Source organism: Salvelinus namaycush, chromosome 22 (assembly GCF_016432855.1).
Source record: "Salvelinus namaycush isolate Seneca chromosome 22, SaNama_1.0, whole genome shotgun sequence".
Lineage (NCBI taxonomy): Eukaryota > Metazoa > Chordata > Actinopteri > Salmoniformes > Salmonidae > Salvelinus > Salvelinus namaycush.
The window spans coordinates 31192770-31209536 of record NC_052328.1 but is presented as its reverse complement, the minus strand read 5'-3'; the positions used below and the strand labels follow the sequence as shown (position 1 = coordinate 31209536).

At 58.6% G+C, this 16767-nt stretch overlaps 1 protein-coding gene across 1 annotated transcript in view; it reads left to right on the top strand.

Moving 5' to 3' along the window:
• Positions 1–1367: 1367 nt before the first annotated feature.
• The window catches only part of LOC120017845 (dentin sialophosphoprotein-like), a 30520-nt gene continuing 15120 nt past the window's right edge, over positions 1368–16767 (top strand). Inside the window, exon 1 of the mRNA XM_038960810.1 lies at positions 1368–3303. Coding sequence (XP_038816738.1) covers positions 1368–3303 — 1936 coding nt within the window. The remainder of the gene's footprint in view (positions 3304–16767) is intronic.

Sequence of the window (16767 nt, the reverse complement as noted above, 5' to 3'; positions counted from 1 at the left end):
CCAAGGGGGGGCGCCAATCATCACTCCTGTGTTCCAATGGCACGTTGTGTTAGATAATCCAAGTTTATCATTTTAAAAGGCTAACACAACGTGGCATTGGAACACAGGAGGGATTTCTAAGTGACCCCAAACGTTTGAACGTGTGTGTATATAATTAATGTATATGTATGTATGTGTAATGATATATATTTATCCAATTTTTCTCCAGAAACCATCACTGGCAGAACTGTCCCCAGCATCAAGACTTCACCATGCGTACCATCCAGACCATAGAAAACCACATCCCTGTGTTGAGGGAGAGCATTGTCAGGACTCCTTTTACAGGGAGAACTGTGTGTCTGTTCAATATGAATACAAACAGCCACACTCCCTGTCAGACTCCCTGTCACAGCCACACTCCCGGTCAGACTCCCTGTCACAGCCACACTCCCGGTCAGACTCCCTGTCACAGCCACACTCCCTGCCAGACTCCCTGTCACAGCCACACTCCCTGTCAGACTCCCTGTCACAGCCACACTCCCTGTCAGACTCCCAGTCACAGCCAGACTCCCAGTCACAGTCCCTATAATAGCCACACTCCCAGCCACACTCCCAGCCACACTCCCAGACACACTCCCCGTCACAGCCCCTATAATCGTCACACTCCCCGCCAGGCTCCCTGTCACAGCCAGACTCCCTGTCGCAGCCCCTATAACAGACGCACTCTCCGCTATAGTCCTTATAACACCCGTTCTCCCCGCCAGACTCTCTGTCACAGCAACCACCTCTCCCTGGAGCCCCACCAGTACCCAACTCGACAGTATCAGCAGCCATGGTTTTCTCTACCCCTGGCGAGGAGGCAGCCGGCGGAGAGGCAGCCGGCAGAGACCTCTACTGTTGTTTCTGAGGGCTGTTTCTCTTCCTCCAGCTCTGCTAGGCTCAGCACATTATGCAGAGCAGCAGATGGAGAGGAGGAGAGGCAGCCAGGAGAGAGAGAGCAGGGAGGAAGGAGAGAAAGAGGTGGGGAGAGGGAAAGGGAGCCGGGAGAGAGAGAGCAGGTGCACGCGCATGGAAAGAGACTGCAGGGAGGAGGGGGAGAAGGGAAGCAGCGAGAAATCACGCAGGGAGGGGAGGGAGAAGAGCAGGGAGAAATCGCACTGGCGCAAGGAGGAGGAGGAGGAGAAGAGCGAGAGCAGGCGTACGTCGTCTTTGCATCATCAGCACTGCTCCTCTCATCCTCGTCACCGGAAAGCAGCATCACAGCGTCCGCCTCGCAGCAGCTACGCAGACGTAGACGGAGGAGCAGCAGCAGAGAAAATGGCAGCTGTTTTCAAAGACATGGCCTGAGTCTCAGCGTCAGACAGAAGTGGAGGCTGAGATCCAGCATTATGGGGAACCAGGAGGGGAAGCAGAAGAAGGGGAAAGAGGGGGAAGGATATGGACAGGACGCAGCAGACAATGCCACCGGAGAGCCTCGTCATACTGACGGCATAAACAAAGGATTTCACCACGGCAAGAAATCCCACGGAAAACATGGCAAAGGAGTGGGGGAGGAGAAGAAGAATAAGAAGGAGTCTAAATCCTCTGTGTTCTCTATCAGGAAGAGGAAGAATCTAAAGGGGAAGGGATCGACAGGAGGATCCAGGGAGGATGTGTTGTCGTCTCAGAATGAGCTGGACTCCGCTCACTCTGCTCACACCAAAACACCAGACCTCTCTCTGTCAGCTGACGATCTGGGCCAGTCTGACACCGAGGGAACAACAGAGCCTGGCGATGGGCACGGTGCTAGGAGTCATGGTTGTATCACGGGGGAGAGCCGGCAGCCCACGGGGGAGAGCCGGCAGCCCACGGGGGAGAGCCGGCAGCCCACGGGGGAGAGCCGGCAGCCCACGGTGGCGACCACGGACACTGCTCCAGACCAGCAGGTGGAGGTTGAACAGAGAAAGAGGAGCAGCTCTGGTTCAGACGTGGACATCTATAGCTTTCACTCAGCTGCGGAACAAGAGGACCTGCTAGCGGACATCCAGCAGGCTATTAGACTACAGCAGGGGGTGATTATCTCCACCGCTGAGCTGAGTGAAGAGCTGGGTTGGGGAGGAGGGTGGAGGAAACAGAGGTCTGACGAGGTTATAACTACCCCCAGTCCCACTGAACAAACCCCCCCACCGGAGCCTCTCGCTGCCCCAGAGGCAGCCCCCGTCACTGGCCGGGAGAATGGCCTGCTTTCTAAACCGTCTCTGTCCCTGGATGGGCAGGAGGAGGAGGAGAGGGGAGCAACCACTGCTACAGAGGAACTAAACTGGGAGCTGAGAGGGGCTGAAACAGAACCGGCCCTTTGTGCCCCCTCCTATTTCTCTGGGACAAAGGAGCAGGAGGAGGAGCAGGAGGAGGAGGCATTGAGCTGCCAGGAGGTGAACGTTAACACTCAGCCCCTCTCTCAGCCCCCCACAGCCCAGACTAACGGCCATGTTACCAAGACAACCAGCGTTACCAGCTTCCCAGACCTCACAGCCTCCTTTGAGAGCGCTGTGGAGTCTCCTCTCAGAGAGGAGAAGGAGGTGTTGGAGGAGGTGGAGGAAGAGGACGAGAATGACCTGGACCTGCCTCCCATGTCAGCCGAGAGCCTTAGTCACAGTGACGCGACCACGAGCCACGAGGACATAGACCTGAGCTCTGACAACGCCTCCGAGGGAGAGGAGAGGGTGGGGGACTGGGTGGGGGCAGGGGTGGGTGCTGCAGTCAGCGTTGAGTCCCTGGAATGTCTTAGCAGAGGGGATCTGAGGTGCTCTGAGCCTGCCGACGACCCCCTGATCACCCAGAGGAGGAAGAGCAGCGTGTCCTTCTACCCTTGGCCCTCTCAGGAGAGCCCTAGCCTGGCCACGCGTCTCCTCAAGTCCACCCTGACCTCCACCCTTCCATCCTACAACCACTCCTCCTCAGGCACCAGCCCCACAGTCAAACCCTACCCTCCCATTTACCCATCTTACATCAAGACCACCACCAGGCAGCTGTCTGGCTCCCCGGGCACCTCACCCTCACAGAGCCCCTTGTTCCGCCGGCGCTGCCACGACCTGGGACACCGCACGGAGAAGTGGAGGGTTAGACGACAGCGCTCCCACAGTATCGCCGGTCCCCTCAGCTGGTCCGCGGACTGGACCGAGGAGCTGGAGAGGGAGCGCCCCACCAAGGCAGGATCAGCGGACTACCTGGAGGGGTATGGAGGGTCGGAGGACAGGCTGAGGGGGGGCAGTCAGCCCCTGTGTGCCACACGGAGATCCTCAACCGGACAGGTGTCTACCTGCAGCTTCCATGACATCTTCACCGGTGAGGTTTTTTCTCAACCTTTATTTTCACAGGGACTCCCATTGAGACCAAGGCCTCTTTCACAAGTTGTTGCTTTTGTTTGTTTATGTTGTTGTGATGAAAAAGTGCCAAAATGTGTGTAAATTGCTTTGTATGAGGGACAGAGTATTGTATTGGGGTGGCAGGTAGCCTAGTGGTTAGAGCGTTGGGCCAGTAACCAGAAAGGTTGCTAGATCGAATCCCCAAGCTGACAAGGTAAAAATCTGTCGTTCTGCCCCTGAACAAGGCAGTTAACCCACTGTTCCCCGGTAGGCCGTCATTGTAAATAAGAATTTGTTCTTCACTGACTTTCCTAGTTAAATAAAGGTTAAATAAAAATCGCTGCTGTTGTGGGACTACGAGGTGTAGGCTAGCTGCTGTTCTGGGACTACGGGGTGTAGGCTAGCTGCTGTTGTGGGACTACGGGGTGTAGGCTAGCTGCTGTTGTGGGACTACGGTGTAGGCTAGCTGCTGTTCTGGGACTACGGGGTGTAGGCTAGCTGCTGTTGTGGGACTACGGGGTGTAGGCTAGCTGCTGTTGTGGGACTACGAGGTGTAGGCTAGCTGCTGTTGTGGGACTACGGGGTGTAGGCTAGCTGCTGTTGTGGGACTACGGGGTGTAGGCTAGCTGCTGTTGTGGGACTACGGGGTGTAGGCTAGCTGCTGTTGTGGGACTACGAGGTGTAGGCTAGCTGCTGTTCTGGGACTACGAGGTGTAGGCTAGCTGCTGTTCTGGGACTACGGGGTGTAGGCTAGCTGCTGTTGTGGGACTACGGGGTGTAGGCTAGCTGCTGTTGTGGGACTACGGGGTGTAGGCTAGCTGCTGTTGTGGGACTACGGGGTGTAGGCTAGCTGCTGTTGTGGGACTACGGGGTGTAGGCTAGCTGCTGTTGTGGGACTACGGGGTGTAGGCTGGCTGCTGTTGTGGGACTACGGGCTGTAGGCTAGCTGCTGTTGTGGGACTACGGGCTGTAGGCTAGCTGCTGTTGTGGGACTACGGGCTGTAGGCTAGCTGCTGTTGTGGGACTACGGGCTGTAGGCTAGCTGCTGTTGTGGGACTACGGGCTGTAGGCTAGCTGCTGTTGTGGGACTACGGGCTGTAGGCTAGCTGCTGTTGTGGGACTACGGGCTGTAGGCTAGCTGCTGTTGTGGGACTACGGGCTGTAGGCTAGCTGCTGTTGTGGGACTACGGGGTGTAGGCTAGCTGCTGTTGTGGGACTACGGGGTGTAGGCTAGCTGCTGTTGTGGGACTACGGGGTGTAGGCTAGCTGCTGTTGTGGGACTACGGGGTGTAGGCTAGCTGCTGTTGTGGGACTACGGGGTGTAGGCTAGCTGCTGTTGTGGGACTACGGGGTGTAGGCTAGCTGCTGTTGTGGGACTCCGGGGTGTAGGCTAGCTGCTGTTGTGGGACTCCGGGGTGTAGGCTAGCTGCTGTTGTGGGACTCCGGGGTGTAGGCTAGCTGCTGTTGTGGGACTCCGGGGTGTAGGCTAGCTGCTGTTGTGGGACTCCGGGGTGTAGGCTAGCTGCTGTTGTGGGACTCCGGGGTGTAGGCTAGCTGCTGTTGTGGGACTCTGGGGTGTAGGCTAGCTGCTGTTGTGGGACTCCGGGGTGTAGACTAGCTGCTGTTGTGGGACTCCGGGGTGTAGACTAGCTGCTGTTGTGGGACTCCGGGGTGTAGGCTAGCTGCTGTTGTGGGACTCCGGGGTGTAGGCTAGCTGCTGTTGTGGGACTCCGGGGTGTAGGCTAGCTGCTGTTGTGGGACTCCGGGGTGTAGGCTAGCTGCTGTTGTGGGACTCCGGGGTGTAGGCTAGCTGCTGTTGTGGGACTCCGGGGTGTAGGCTAGCTGCTGTTGTGGGACTCCGGGGTGTAGGCTAGCTGCTGTTGTGGGACTCCGGGGTGTAGGCTAGCTGCTGTTGTGGGACTCCGGGGTGTAGGCTAGCTGCTGTTGTGGGACTCCGGGGTGTAGGCTAGCTGCTGTTGTGGGACTCCGGGGTGTAGGCTAGCTGCTGTTGTGGGACTCCGGGGTGTAGGCTAGCTGCTGTTGTGGGACTCCGGGGTGTAGGCTAGCTGCTGTTGTGGGACTCCGGGGTGTAGGCTAGCTGCTGTTGTGGGACTCCGGGGTGTAGGCTAGCTGCTGTTGTGGGACTCCGGGGTGTAGGCTAGCTGCTGTTGTGGGACTCCGGGGTGTAGGCTAGCTGCTGTTGTGGGACTCCGGGGTGTAGGCTAGCTGCTGTTGTGGGACTCCGGGGTGTAGGCTAGCTGCTGTTGTGGGACTCCGGGGTGTAGGCTAGCTGCTGTTGTGGGACTCCGGGGTGTAGGCTAGCTGCTGTTGTGGGACTCCGGGGTGTAGGCTAGCTGCTGTTGTGGGACTCCGGGGTGTAGGCTAGCTGCTGTTGTGGGACTCCGGGGTGTAGGCTAGCTGCTGTTGTGGGACTCCGGGGTGTAGGCTAGCTGCTGTTGTGGGACTCCGGGGTGTAGGCTAGCTGCTGTTGTGGGACTCCGGGGTGTAGGCTAGCTGCTGTTGTGGGACTCCGGGGTGTAGGCTAGCTGCTGTTGTGGGACTCCGGGGTGTAGGCTAGCTGCTGTTGTGGGACTCCGGGGTGTAGGCTAGCTGCTGTTGTGGGACTCCGGGGTGTAGGCTAGCTGCTGTTGTGGGACTCCGGGGTGTAGGCTAGCTGCTGTTGTGGGACTCCGGGGTGTAGGCTAGCTGCTGTTGTGGGACTCCGGGGTGTAGGCTAGCTGCTGTTGTGGGACTCCGGGGTGTAGGCTAGCTGCTGTTGTGGGACTCCGGGGTGTAGGCTAGCTGCTGTTGTGGGACTCCGGGGTGTAGGCTAGCTGCTGTTGTGGGACTCCGGGGTGTAGGCTAGCTGCTGTTGTGGGACTCCGGGGTGTAGGCTAGCTGCTGTTGTGGGACTCCGGGGTGTAGGCTAGCTGCTGTTGTGGGACTCCGGGGTGTAGGCTAGCTGCTGTTGTGGGACTCCGGGGTGTAGGCTAGCTGCTGTTGTGGGACTCCGGGGTGTAGGCTAGCTGCTGTTGTGGGACTCCGGGGTGTAGGCTAGCTGCTGTTGTGGGACTCCGGGGTGTAGGCTAGCTGCTGTTGTGGGACTCCGGGGTGTAGGCTAGCTGCTGTTGTGGGACTCCGGGGTGTAGGCTAGCTGCTGTTGTGGGACTCCGGGGTGTAGGCTAGCTGCTGTTGTGGGACTCCGGGGTGTAGGCTAGCTGCTGTTGTGGGACTCCGGGGTGTAGGCTAGCTGCTGTTGTGGGACTCCGGGGTGTAGGCTAGCTGCTGTTGTGGGACTCCGGGGTGTAGGCTAGCTGCTGTTGTGGGACTCCGGGGTGTAGGCTAGCTGCTGTTGTGGGACTCCGGGGTGTAGGCTAGCTGCTGTTGTGGGACTCCGGGGTGTAGGCTAGCTGCTGTTGTGGGACTCCGGGGTGTAGGCTAGCTGCTGTTGTGGGACTCCGGGGTGTAGGCTAGCTGCTGTTGTGGGACTCCGGGGTGTAGGCTAGCTGCTGTTGTGGGACTCCGGGGTGTAGGCTAGCTGCTGTTGTGGGACTCCGGGGTGTAGGCTAGCTGCTGTTGTGGGACTCCGGGGTGTAGGCTAGCTGCTGTTGTGGGACTCCGGGGTGTAGGCTAGCTGCTGTTGTGGGACTCCGGGGTGTAGGCTAGCTGCTGTTGTGGGACTCCGGGGTGTAGGCTAGCTGCTGTTGTGGGACTCCGGGGTGTAGGCTAGCTGCTGTTGTGGGACTCCGGGGTGTAGGCTAGCTGCTGTTGTGGGACTCCGGGGTGTAGGCTAGCTGCTGTTGTGGGACTCCGGGGTGTAGGCTAGCTGCTGTTGTGGGACTCCGGGGTGTAGGCTAGCTGCTGTTGTGGGACTCCGGGGTGTAGGCTAGCTGCTGTTGTGGGACTCCGGGGTGTAGGCTAGCTGCTGTTGTGGGACTCCGGGGTGTAGGCTAGCTGCTGTTGTGGGACTCCGGGGTGTAGGCTAGCTGCTGTTGTGGGACTCCGGGGTGTAGGCTAGCTGCTGTTGTGGGACTCCGGGGTGTAGGCTAGCTGCTGTTGTGGGACTCCGGGGTGTAGGCTAGCTGCTGTTGTGGGACTCCGGGGTGTAGGCTAGCTGCTGTTGTGGGACTCCGGGGTGTAGGCTAGCTGCTGTTGTGGGACTCCGGGGTGTAGGCTAGCTGCTGTTGTGGGACTCCGGGGTGTAGGCTAGCTGCTGTTGTGGGACTCCGGGGTGTAGGCTAGCTGCTGTTGTGGGACTCCGGGGTGTAGGCTAGCTGCTGTTGTGGGACTATGGGGTGTAGGCTAGCTGCTGTTGTGGGACTATGGTGTAGGCTAGCTGCTGTTGTGGGACTATGGTGTAGGCTAGCTGCTGTTGTGGGACTCCGGGGTGTAGGCTAGCTGCTGTTGTGGGACTATGGTGTAGGCTAGCTGCTGTTGTGGGACTCCGGGGTGTAGGCTAGCTGCTGTTGTGGGACTATGGTGTAGGCTAGCTGCTGTTGTGGGACTATGGTGTAGGCTAGCTGCTGTTGTGGGACTATGTTGTAGGCTAGCTGCTGTTGTGGGACTCCGGGGTGTAGGCTAGCTGCTGTTGTGGGACTCCGGGGTGTAGGCTAGCTGCTGTTGTGGGACTCCGGGGTGTAGGCTAGCTGCTGTTGTGGGACTCCGGGGTGTAGGCTAGCTGCTGTTGTGGGACTATGGTGTAGGCTAGCTGCTGTTGTGGGACTCCGGGGTGTAGGCTAGCTGCTGTTGTGGGACTCCGGGGTGTAGGCTAGCTGCTGTTGTGGGACTCCGGGGTGTAGGCTAGCTGCTGTTGTGGGACTCCGGGGTGTAGGCTAGCTGCTGTTGTGGGACTCCGGGGTGTAGGCTAGCTGCTGTTGTGGGACTCCGGGGTGTAGGCTAGCTGCTGTTGTGGGACTCCGGGGTGTAGGCTAGCTGCTGTTGTGGGACTCCGGGGTGTAGGCTAGCTGCTGTTGTGGGACTCCGGGGTGTAGGCTAGCTGCTGTTGTGGGACTCCGGGGTGTAGGCTAGCTTCTGTTGTGGGACTCCGGGGTGTAGGCTAGCTGCTGTTGTGGGACTCCGGGGTGTAGGCTAGCTGCTGTTGTGGGACTCCGGGGTGTAGGCTAGCTGCTGTTGTGGGACTCCGGGGTGTAGGCTAGCTGCTGTTGTGGGACTCCGGGGTGTAGGCTAGCTGCTGTTGTGGGACTCCGGGGTGTAGGCTAGCTGCTGTTGTGGGACTCCGGGGTGTAGGCTAGCTGCTGTTGTGGGACTCCGGGGTGTAGGCTAGCTGCTGTTGTGGGACTCCGGGGTGTAGGCTAGCTGCTGTTGTGGGACTCCGGGGTGTAGGCTAGCTGCTGTTGTGGGACTCCGGGGTGTAGGCTAGCTGCTGTTGTGGGGCTCCGGGGTGTAGGCTAGCTGCTGTTGTGGGACTATGGTGTAGGCTAGCTGCTGTTGTGGGACTATGGTGTAGGCTAGCTGCTGTTGTGGGACTCCGGGGTGTAGGCTAGCTGCTGTTGTGGGACTCCGGGGTGTAGGCTAGCTGCTGTTGTGGGACTATGGTGTAGGCTAGCTGCTGTTGTGGGACTATGGTGTAGGCTAGCTGCTGTTGTGGGACTCCGGGGTGTAGGCTAGCTGCTGTTGTGGGACTATGGTGTAGGCTAGCTGCTGTTGTGGGACTATGGTGTAGGCTAGCTGCTGTTGTGGGACTCCGGGGTGTAGGCTAGCTGCTGTTGTGGGACTCCTGGGTGTAGGCTAGCTGCTGTTGTGGGACTCCGGGGTGTAGGCTAGCTGCTGTTGTGGGACTCCGGGGTGTAGGCTAGCTGCTGTTGTGGGACTATGGTGTAGGCTAGCTGCTGTTGTGGGACTATGGTGTAGGCTAGCTGCTGTTGTGGGACTCCGGGTTGTAGGCTAGCTGCTGTTGTGGGACTATGGTGTAGGCTAGCTGCTGTTGTGGGACTATGGTGTAGGCTAGCTGCTGTTGTGGGACTCCGGGGTGTAGGCTAGCTGCTGTTGTGGGACTCCGGGGTGTAGGCTAGCTGCTGTTGTGGGACTATGGTGTAGGCTAGCTGCTGTTGTGGGACTATGGTGTAGGCTAGCTGCTGTTGTGGGACTATGGTGTAGGCTAGCTGCTGTTGTGGGACTCTGGGGTGTAGGCTAGCTGCTGTTGTGGGACTCTGGGGTGTAGGCTAGCTGCTGTTGTGGGACTCTGGGGTGTAGGCTAGCTGCTGTTGTGGGACTCTGGGGTGTAGGCTAGCTGCTGTTGTGGGACTATGGTGTAGGCTAGCTGCTGTTGTGGGACTATGGTGTAGGCTAGCTGCTGTTGTGGGACTCCGGGGTGTAGGCTAGCTGCTGTTGTGGGACTATGGTGTAGGCTAGCTGCTGTTGTGGGACTCCGGGGTGTAGGCTAGCTGCTGTTGTGGGACTATGGTGTAGGCTAGCTGCTGTTGTGGGACTCCGGGGTGTAGGCTAGCTGCTGTTGTGGGACTCCGGGGTGTAGGCTAGCTGCTGTTGTGGGACTATGGTGTAGGCTAGCTGCTGTTGTGGGACTCCGGGGTGTAGGCTAGCTGCTGTTGTGGGACTATGGTGTAGGCTAGCTGCTGTTGTGGGACTATGGTGTAGGCTAGCTGCTGTTGTGGGACTCTGGGGTGTAGGCTAGCTGCTGTTGTGGGACTCTGGGGTGTAGGCTAGCTGCTGTTGTGGGACTCTGGGGTGTAGGCTAGCTGCTGTTGTGGGAGTCTGGGGTGTAGGCTAGCTGCTGTTGTGGGACTCTGGGGTGTAGGCTAGCTGCTGTTGTGGGACTCTGGGGTGTAGGCTAGCTGCTGTTGTGGGACTCTGGGGTGTAGGCTAGCTGCTGTTGTGGGACTCTGGGGTGTAGGCTAGCTGCTGTTGTGGGACGATGGTGTAGGCTAGCTGCTGTTGTGGGACTCCGGGTTGTAGGCTGGCTGCTGTTGTGGGACTCCGGGGTGTATGCTAGCTGCTGTTGTGGGACTATGGTGTAGGCTAGCTGCTGTTGTGGGACTATGGTGTAGGCTAGCTGCTGTTGTGGGACTCCGGGGTGTAGGCTAGCTGCTGTTTTGGGACTATGGTGTAGGCTAGCTGCTGTTGTGGGACTATGGTGTAGGCTAGCTGCTGTTGTGGGACTATGGTGTAGGCTAGCTGCTGTTGTGGGACTCCGGGGTGTAGGCTAGCTGCTGTTGTGGGACTCCGGGGTGTAGGCTAGCTGCTGTTGTGGGACTATGGTGTAGGCTAGCTGCTGTTGTGGGACTATGGTGTAGGCTAGCTGCTGTTGTGGGACTCCGGGGTGTAGGCTAGCTGCTGTTGTGGGACTATGGTGTAGGCTAGCTGCTGTTGTGGGACTATGGTGTAGGCTAGCTGCTGTTGTGGGACTCCGGGGTGTAGGCTAGCTGCTGTTGTGGGACTCCGGGGTGTAGGCTAGCTGCTGTTGTGGGACTCCGGGGTGTAGGCTAGCTGCTGTTGTGGGACTACGGTGTAGGCTAGCTGCTGTTGTGGGACTACGGTGTAGGCTAGCTGCTGTTGTGGGACTCCGGGGTGTAGGCTAGCTGCTGTTGTGGGACTCCGGGGTGTAGGCTAGCTGCTGTTGTGGGACTCCGGGGTGTAGGCTAGCTGCTGTTGTGGGACTCCGGGGTGTAGGCTAGCTGCTGTTGTGGGACTATGGTGTAGGCTAGCTGCTGTTGTGGGACTCCGGGGTGTAGGCTAGCTGCTGTTGTGGGACTATGGTGTAGGCTAGCTGCTGTTGTGGGACTACGGGGTGTAGGCTAGCTGCTGTTGTGGGACTACGAGGTGTAGGCTAGCTGCTGTTGTGGGACTACGGGGTGTAGGCTAGCTGCTGTTGTGGGACTACGGGGTGTAGGCTAGCTGCTGTTGTGGGACTACGGGGTGTAGGCTAGCTGGTGTTGTGGTACTACGGGGTGTAGGCTAGCTGCTGTTGTGGGACTACGGTGTAGACTAGCTGCTGTTGTGGGACTCCGGGGTGTAGGCTAGCTGCTGTTGTGGGACTCCGGGGTGTAGGCTAGCTGCTGTTGTGGGACTATGGTGTAGGCTAGCTGCTGTTGTGGGACTCCGGGGTGTAGGCTAGCTGCTGTTGTGGGACTCCGGGGTGTAGGCTAGCTGCTGTTGTGGGACTATGGTGTAGGCTAGCTGCTGTTGTGGGACTATGGTGTAGGCTAGCTGCTGTTGTGGGACTCCGGGGTGTAGGCTAGCTGCTGTTGTGGGACTACGGGGTGTAGGCTAGCTGCTGTTGTGGGACTACGAGGTGTAGGCTAGCTGCTGTTGTGGGACTACGGGGTGTAGGCTAGCTGCTGTTGTGGGACTACGGGGTGTAGGCTAGCTGCTGTTGTGGGACTCCGGGGTGTAGGCTAGCTGCTGTTGTGGGACTCCGGGGTGTAGGCTAGCTGCTGTTGTGGGACTATGGTGTAGGCTAGCTGCTGTTGTGGGACTATGGTGTAGGCTAGCTGCTGTTGTGGGACTCCGGGGTGTAGGCTAGCTGCTGTTGTGGGACTCCGGGGTGTAGGCTAGCTGCTGTTGTGGGACTCCGGGGTGTAGGCTAGCTGCTGTTGTGGGACTCCGGGGTGTAGGCTAGCTGCTGTTGTGGGACTATGGTGTAGGCTAGCTGCTGTTGTGGGACTACGGGGTGTAGGCTAGCTGCTGTTGTGGGACTACGAGGTGTAGGCTAGCTGCTGTTGTGGGACTACGGGGTGTAGGCTAGCTGCTGTTGTGGGACTACGGGGTGTAGGCTAGCTGCTGTTGTGGGACTATGGTGTAGGCTAGCTGCTGTTGTGGGACTACGGGGTGTAGGCTAGTTGGTGTTGTGGTACTACGGGGTGTAGGCTAGCTGCTGTTGTGGGACTATGGTGTAGACTAGCTGCTGTTGTGGGACTCCGGGGTGTAGGCTAGCTGCTGTTGTGGGACTCCGGGGTGTAGGCTAGCTGCTGTTGTGGGACTATGGTGTAGGCTAGCTGCTGTTGTGGGACTATGGTGTAGGCTAGCTGCTGTTGTGGGACTCCGGGGTGTAGGCTAGCTGCTGTTGTGGGACTCCGGGGTGTAGGCTAGCTGCTGTTGTGGGACTCCGGGGTGTAGGCTAGCTGCTGTTGTGGGACTATGGTGTAGGCTAGCTGCTGTTGTGGGACTCCGGGCTGTAGGCTAGCTGCTGTTGTGGGACTATGGTGTAGGCTAGCTGCTGTTGTGGGACTACGGGGTGTAGGCTAGCTGCTGTTGTGGGACTACGAGGTGTAGGCTAGCTGCTGTTGTGGGACTACGGGGTGTAGGCTAGCTGCTGTTGTGGGACTACGGGGTGTAGGCTAGCTGCTGTTGTGGGACTCCGGGGTGTAGGCTAGCTGCTGTTGTGGGACTCCGGGGTGTAGGCTAGCTGCTGTTGTGGGACTCCGGGTGTAGGCTAGCTGCTGTTGTGGGACTATGGTGTAGGCTAGCTGCTGTTGTGGGACTCCGGGGTGTAGGCTAGCTGCTGTTGTGGGATTCGGGGTGTAGGCTAGCTGCTGTTGTGGGACTATGGTGTAGGCTAGCTGCTGTTGTGGGACTCCGGGGTGTAGGCTAGCTGCTGTTGTGGGACTATGGTGTAGGCTAGCTGCTGTTGTGGGACTACGGGGTGTAGGCTAGCTGCTGTTGTGGGACTACGAGGTGTAGGCTAGCTGCTGTTGTGGGACTACGGGGTGTAGGCTAGCTGCTGTTGTGTGACTACGGGGTGTAGGCTAGCTGCTGTTGTGGGACTATGGTGTAGGCTAGCTGCTGTTGTGGGACTATGGTGTAGGCTAGCTGCTGTTGTGGGACTCCGGGGTGTAGGCTAGCTGCTGTTGTGGGACTATGGTGTAGGCTAGCTGCTGTTGTGGGACTCCGGGGTGTAGGCTAGCTGCTGTTGTGGGACTATGGTGTAGGCTAGCTGCTGTTGTGGGACTCCGGGGTGTAGGCTAGCTGCTGTTGTGGGACTCCGGGGTGTAGGCTAGCTGCTGTTGTGGGACTCCGGGGTGTAGGCTAGCTGCTGTTGTGGGACTATGGTGTAGGCTAGCTGCTGTTGTGGGACTATGGTGTAGGCTAGCTGCTGTTGTGGGACTCCGGGTTGTAGGCTAGCTGCTGTTGTGGGACTCCGGGGTGTAGGCTAGCTGCTGTTGTGGGACTATGGTGTAGGCTAGCTGCTGTTGTGGGACTATGGTGTAGGCTAGCTGCTGTTGTGGGACTCCGGGGTGTAGGCTAGCTGCTGTTGTGGGACTCCGGGGTGTAGGCTAGCTGCTGTTGTGGGACTATGGTGTAGGCTAGCTGCTGTTGTGGGACTATGGTGTAGGCTAGCTGCTGTTGTGGGACTCCGGGGTGTAGGCTAGCTGCTGTTGTGGGACTATGGTGTAGGCTATCTGCTGTTGTGGGACTCTGGGGTGTAGGCTAGCTGCTGTTGTGGGACTCTGGGGTGTAGGCTAGCTGCTGTTGTGGGACTCTGGGGTGTAGGCTAGCTGCTGTTGTGGGACTCTGGGGTGTAGGCTAGCTGCTGTTGTGGGAGTCTGGGGTGTAGGCTAGCTGCTGTTGTGGGACTCTGGGGTGTAGGCTAGCTGCTGTTGTGGGACTCTGGGGTGTAGGCTAGCTGCTGTTGTGGGACTCTGGGGTGTAGGCTAGCTGCTGTTGTGGGACTCTGGGGTGTAGGCTAGCTGCTGTTGTGGGACGATGGTGTAGGCTAGCTGCTGTTGTGGGACTCCGGGTTGTAGGCTGGCTGCTGTTGTGGGACTCCGGGGTGTATGCTAGCTGCTGTTGTGGGACTATGGTGTAGGCTAGCTGCTGTTGTGGGACTATGGTGTAGGCTAGCTGCTGTTGTGGGACTCCGGGGTGTAGGCTAGCTGCTGTTTTGGGACTATGGTGTAGGCTAGCTGCTGTTGTGGGACTATGGTGTAGGCTAGCTGCTGTTGTGGGACTATGGTGTAGGCTAGCTGCTGTTGTGGGACTCCGGGGTGTAGGCTAGCTGCTGTTGTGGGACTATGGTGTAGGCTAGCTGCTGTTGTGGGACTATGGTGTAGGCTAGCTGCTGTTGTGGGACTCCGGGGTGTAGGCTAGCTGCTGTTGTGGGACTATGGTGTAGGCTAGCTGCTGTTGTGGGACTCTGGGGTGTAGGCTAGCTGCTGTTGTGGGACTCTGGGGTGTAGGCTAGCTGCTGTTGTGGGACTCTGGGGTGTAGGCTAGCTGCTGTTGTGGGACTCTGCGGTGTAGGCTAGCTGCTGTTGTGGGACTCTGGGGTGTAGGCTAGCTGCTGTTGTGGGACTCCGGGGTGTAGGCTAGCTGCTGTTGTGGGACTATGGTGTAGGCTAGCTGCTGTTGTGGGACTCCGGGGTGTAGGCTAGCTGCTGTTGTGGGACTCCGGGGTGTAGGCTAGCTGCTGTTGTGGGACTACGGTGTAGGCTAGCTGCTGTTGTGGGACTACGGTGTAGGCTAGCTGCTGTTGTGGGACTCCGGGGTGTAGGCTAGCTGCTGTTGTGGGACTCCGGGGTGTAGGCTAGCTGCTGTTGTGGGACTCCGGGGTGTAGGCTAGCTGCTGTTGTGGGACTATGGTGTAGGCTAGCTGCTGTTGTGGGACTCCGGGGTGTAGGCTAGCTGCTGTTGTGGGACTATGGTGTAGGCTAGCTGCTGTTGTGGGACTACGGGGTGTAGGCTAGCTGCTGTTGTGGGACTACGAGGTGTAGGCTAGCTGCTGTTGTGGGACTACGGGGTGTAGGCTAGCTGCTGTTGTGGGACTACGGGGTGTAGGCTAGCTGCTGTTGTGGGACTACGGGGTGTAGGCTAGCTGGTGTTGTGGGACTACGGGGTGTAGGCTAGCTGCTGTTGTGGGACTACGGTGTAGACTAGCTGCTGTTGTGGGACTCCGGGGTGTAGGCTAGCTGCTGTTGTGGGACTCCGGGGTGTAGGCTAGCTGCTGTTGTGGGACTATGGTGTAGGCTAGCTGCTGTTGTGGGACTATGGTGTAGGCTAGCTGCTGTTGTGGGACTCCGGGGTGTAGGCTAGCTGCTGTTGTGGGACTCCGGGGTGTAGGCTAGCTGCTGTTGTGGGACTATGGTGTAGGCTAGCTGCTGTTGTGGGACTCCGGGCTGTAGGCTAGCTGCTGTTGTGGGACTATGGTGTAGGCTAGCTGCTGTTGTGGGACTACGGGGTGTAGGCTAGCTGCTGTTGTGGGACTACGAGGTGTAGGCTAGCTGCTGTTGTGGGACTACGGGGTGTAGGCTAGCTGCTGTTGTGGGACTACGGGGTGTAGGCTAGCTGCTGTTGTGGGACTCCGGGGTGTAGGCTAGCTGCTGTTGTGGGACTCCGGGGTGTAGGCTAGCTGCTGTTGTGGGACTCCGGGGTGTAGGCTAGCTGCTGTTGTGGGACTATGGTGTAGGCTAGCTGCTGTTGTGGGACTCCGGGGTGTAGGCTAGCTGCTGTTGTGGGATTCGGGGTGTAGGCTAGCTGCTGTTGTGGGACTATGGTGTAGGCTAGCTGCTGTTGTGGGACTCCGGGGTGTAGGCTAGCTGCTGTTGTGGGACTATGTGTAGGCTAGCTGCTGTTGTGGGACTACGGGGTGTAGGCTAGCTGCTGTTGTGGGACTACGAGGTGTAGGCTAGCTGTGTTGTGGGACTAACGGTGGTTGTAGGCTAGCTGCTGTTGTGTGACTACGGGATGTAGGACTAGCTCGCTGTTGTGTGACTACGGGGTGCTAGGCTTAGCTGCTGTTGTGGACTATGGTTGTAGGCTCGCTGCTGTTGTGGACTATGGTGTAGGCTAGCTGCTGTTGTGGGACTCCGGGTGTAGGCTAGCTGCTGTGGTGGGACTATGGTGAGGCTAGCGCTGGTGTGGGATCCGGTAGGTGTAGGTAGTGTGGTGTGGGACTAGGTGTAGGCTAGCTGCTGTTGTGGGACTCCGGGGTTGTAAGCTAGCTGCTGTTGTGGGACTCGGGGTGTAGGCTAGCTGCTGTTGTGGGACTCCGGGGTGTAGGCTAGCTGCTGTTGTGGGACTCCGGGTTAGCTAGCTGCTGTTTGGGACTATGGTGTAGGCTAGCTGCTGTTGTGGGACTATGGTGTAGGCTAGCTGCTGTTGTGGGACTCCGGGTTGTAGGCTAGCTGCTGTTGTGGGACTCCGGGGTGTAGGCTAGCTGCTGTTTGTGGGACTATGGTGTAGCTAGCTGCTGTTGTGGACTATGGTGTAGGCTAGCTGCTGTTTGTGGGACTCCGGGTGTAGGCTAGCTGCTGTTGTGGGACTCCGGGGTGTAGGCTAGCTGCTGTTTGGGACTATGGTGTAGCTAGCTGCTGTTGTGGGACTATGGTGTAGGCTAGCTGCTGTTGTGGGACTCCGGGTGTAGCTAGCTGCTGTTGTGGGACTATGGTGTAGGCTATCTGCTGTTGTGGGACTCTGGGGTGTAGCTAGCTGCTGTTGTGGGACTCTGGGGTGTAGGCTAGCTGCTGTTGTG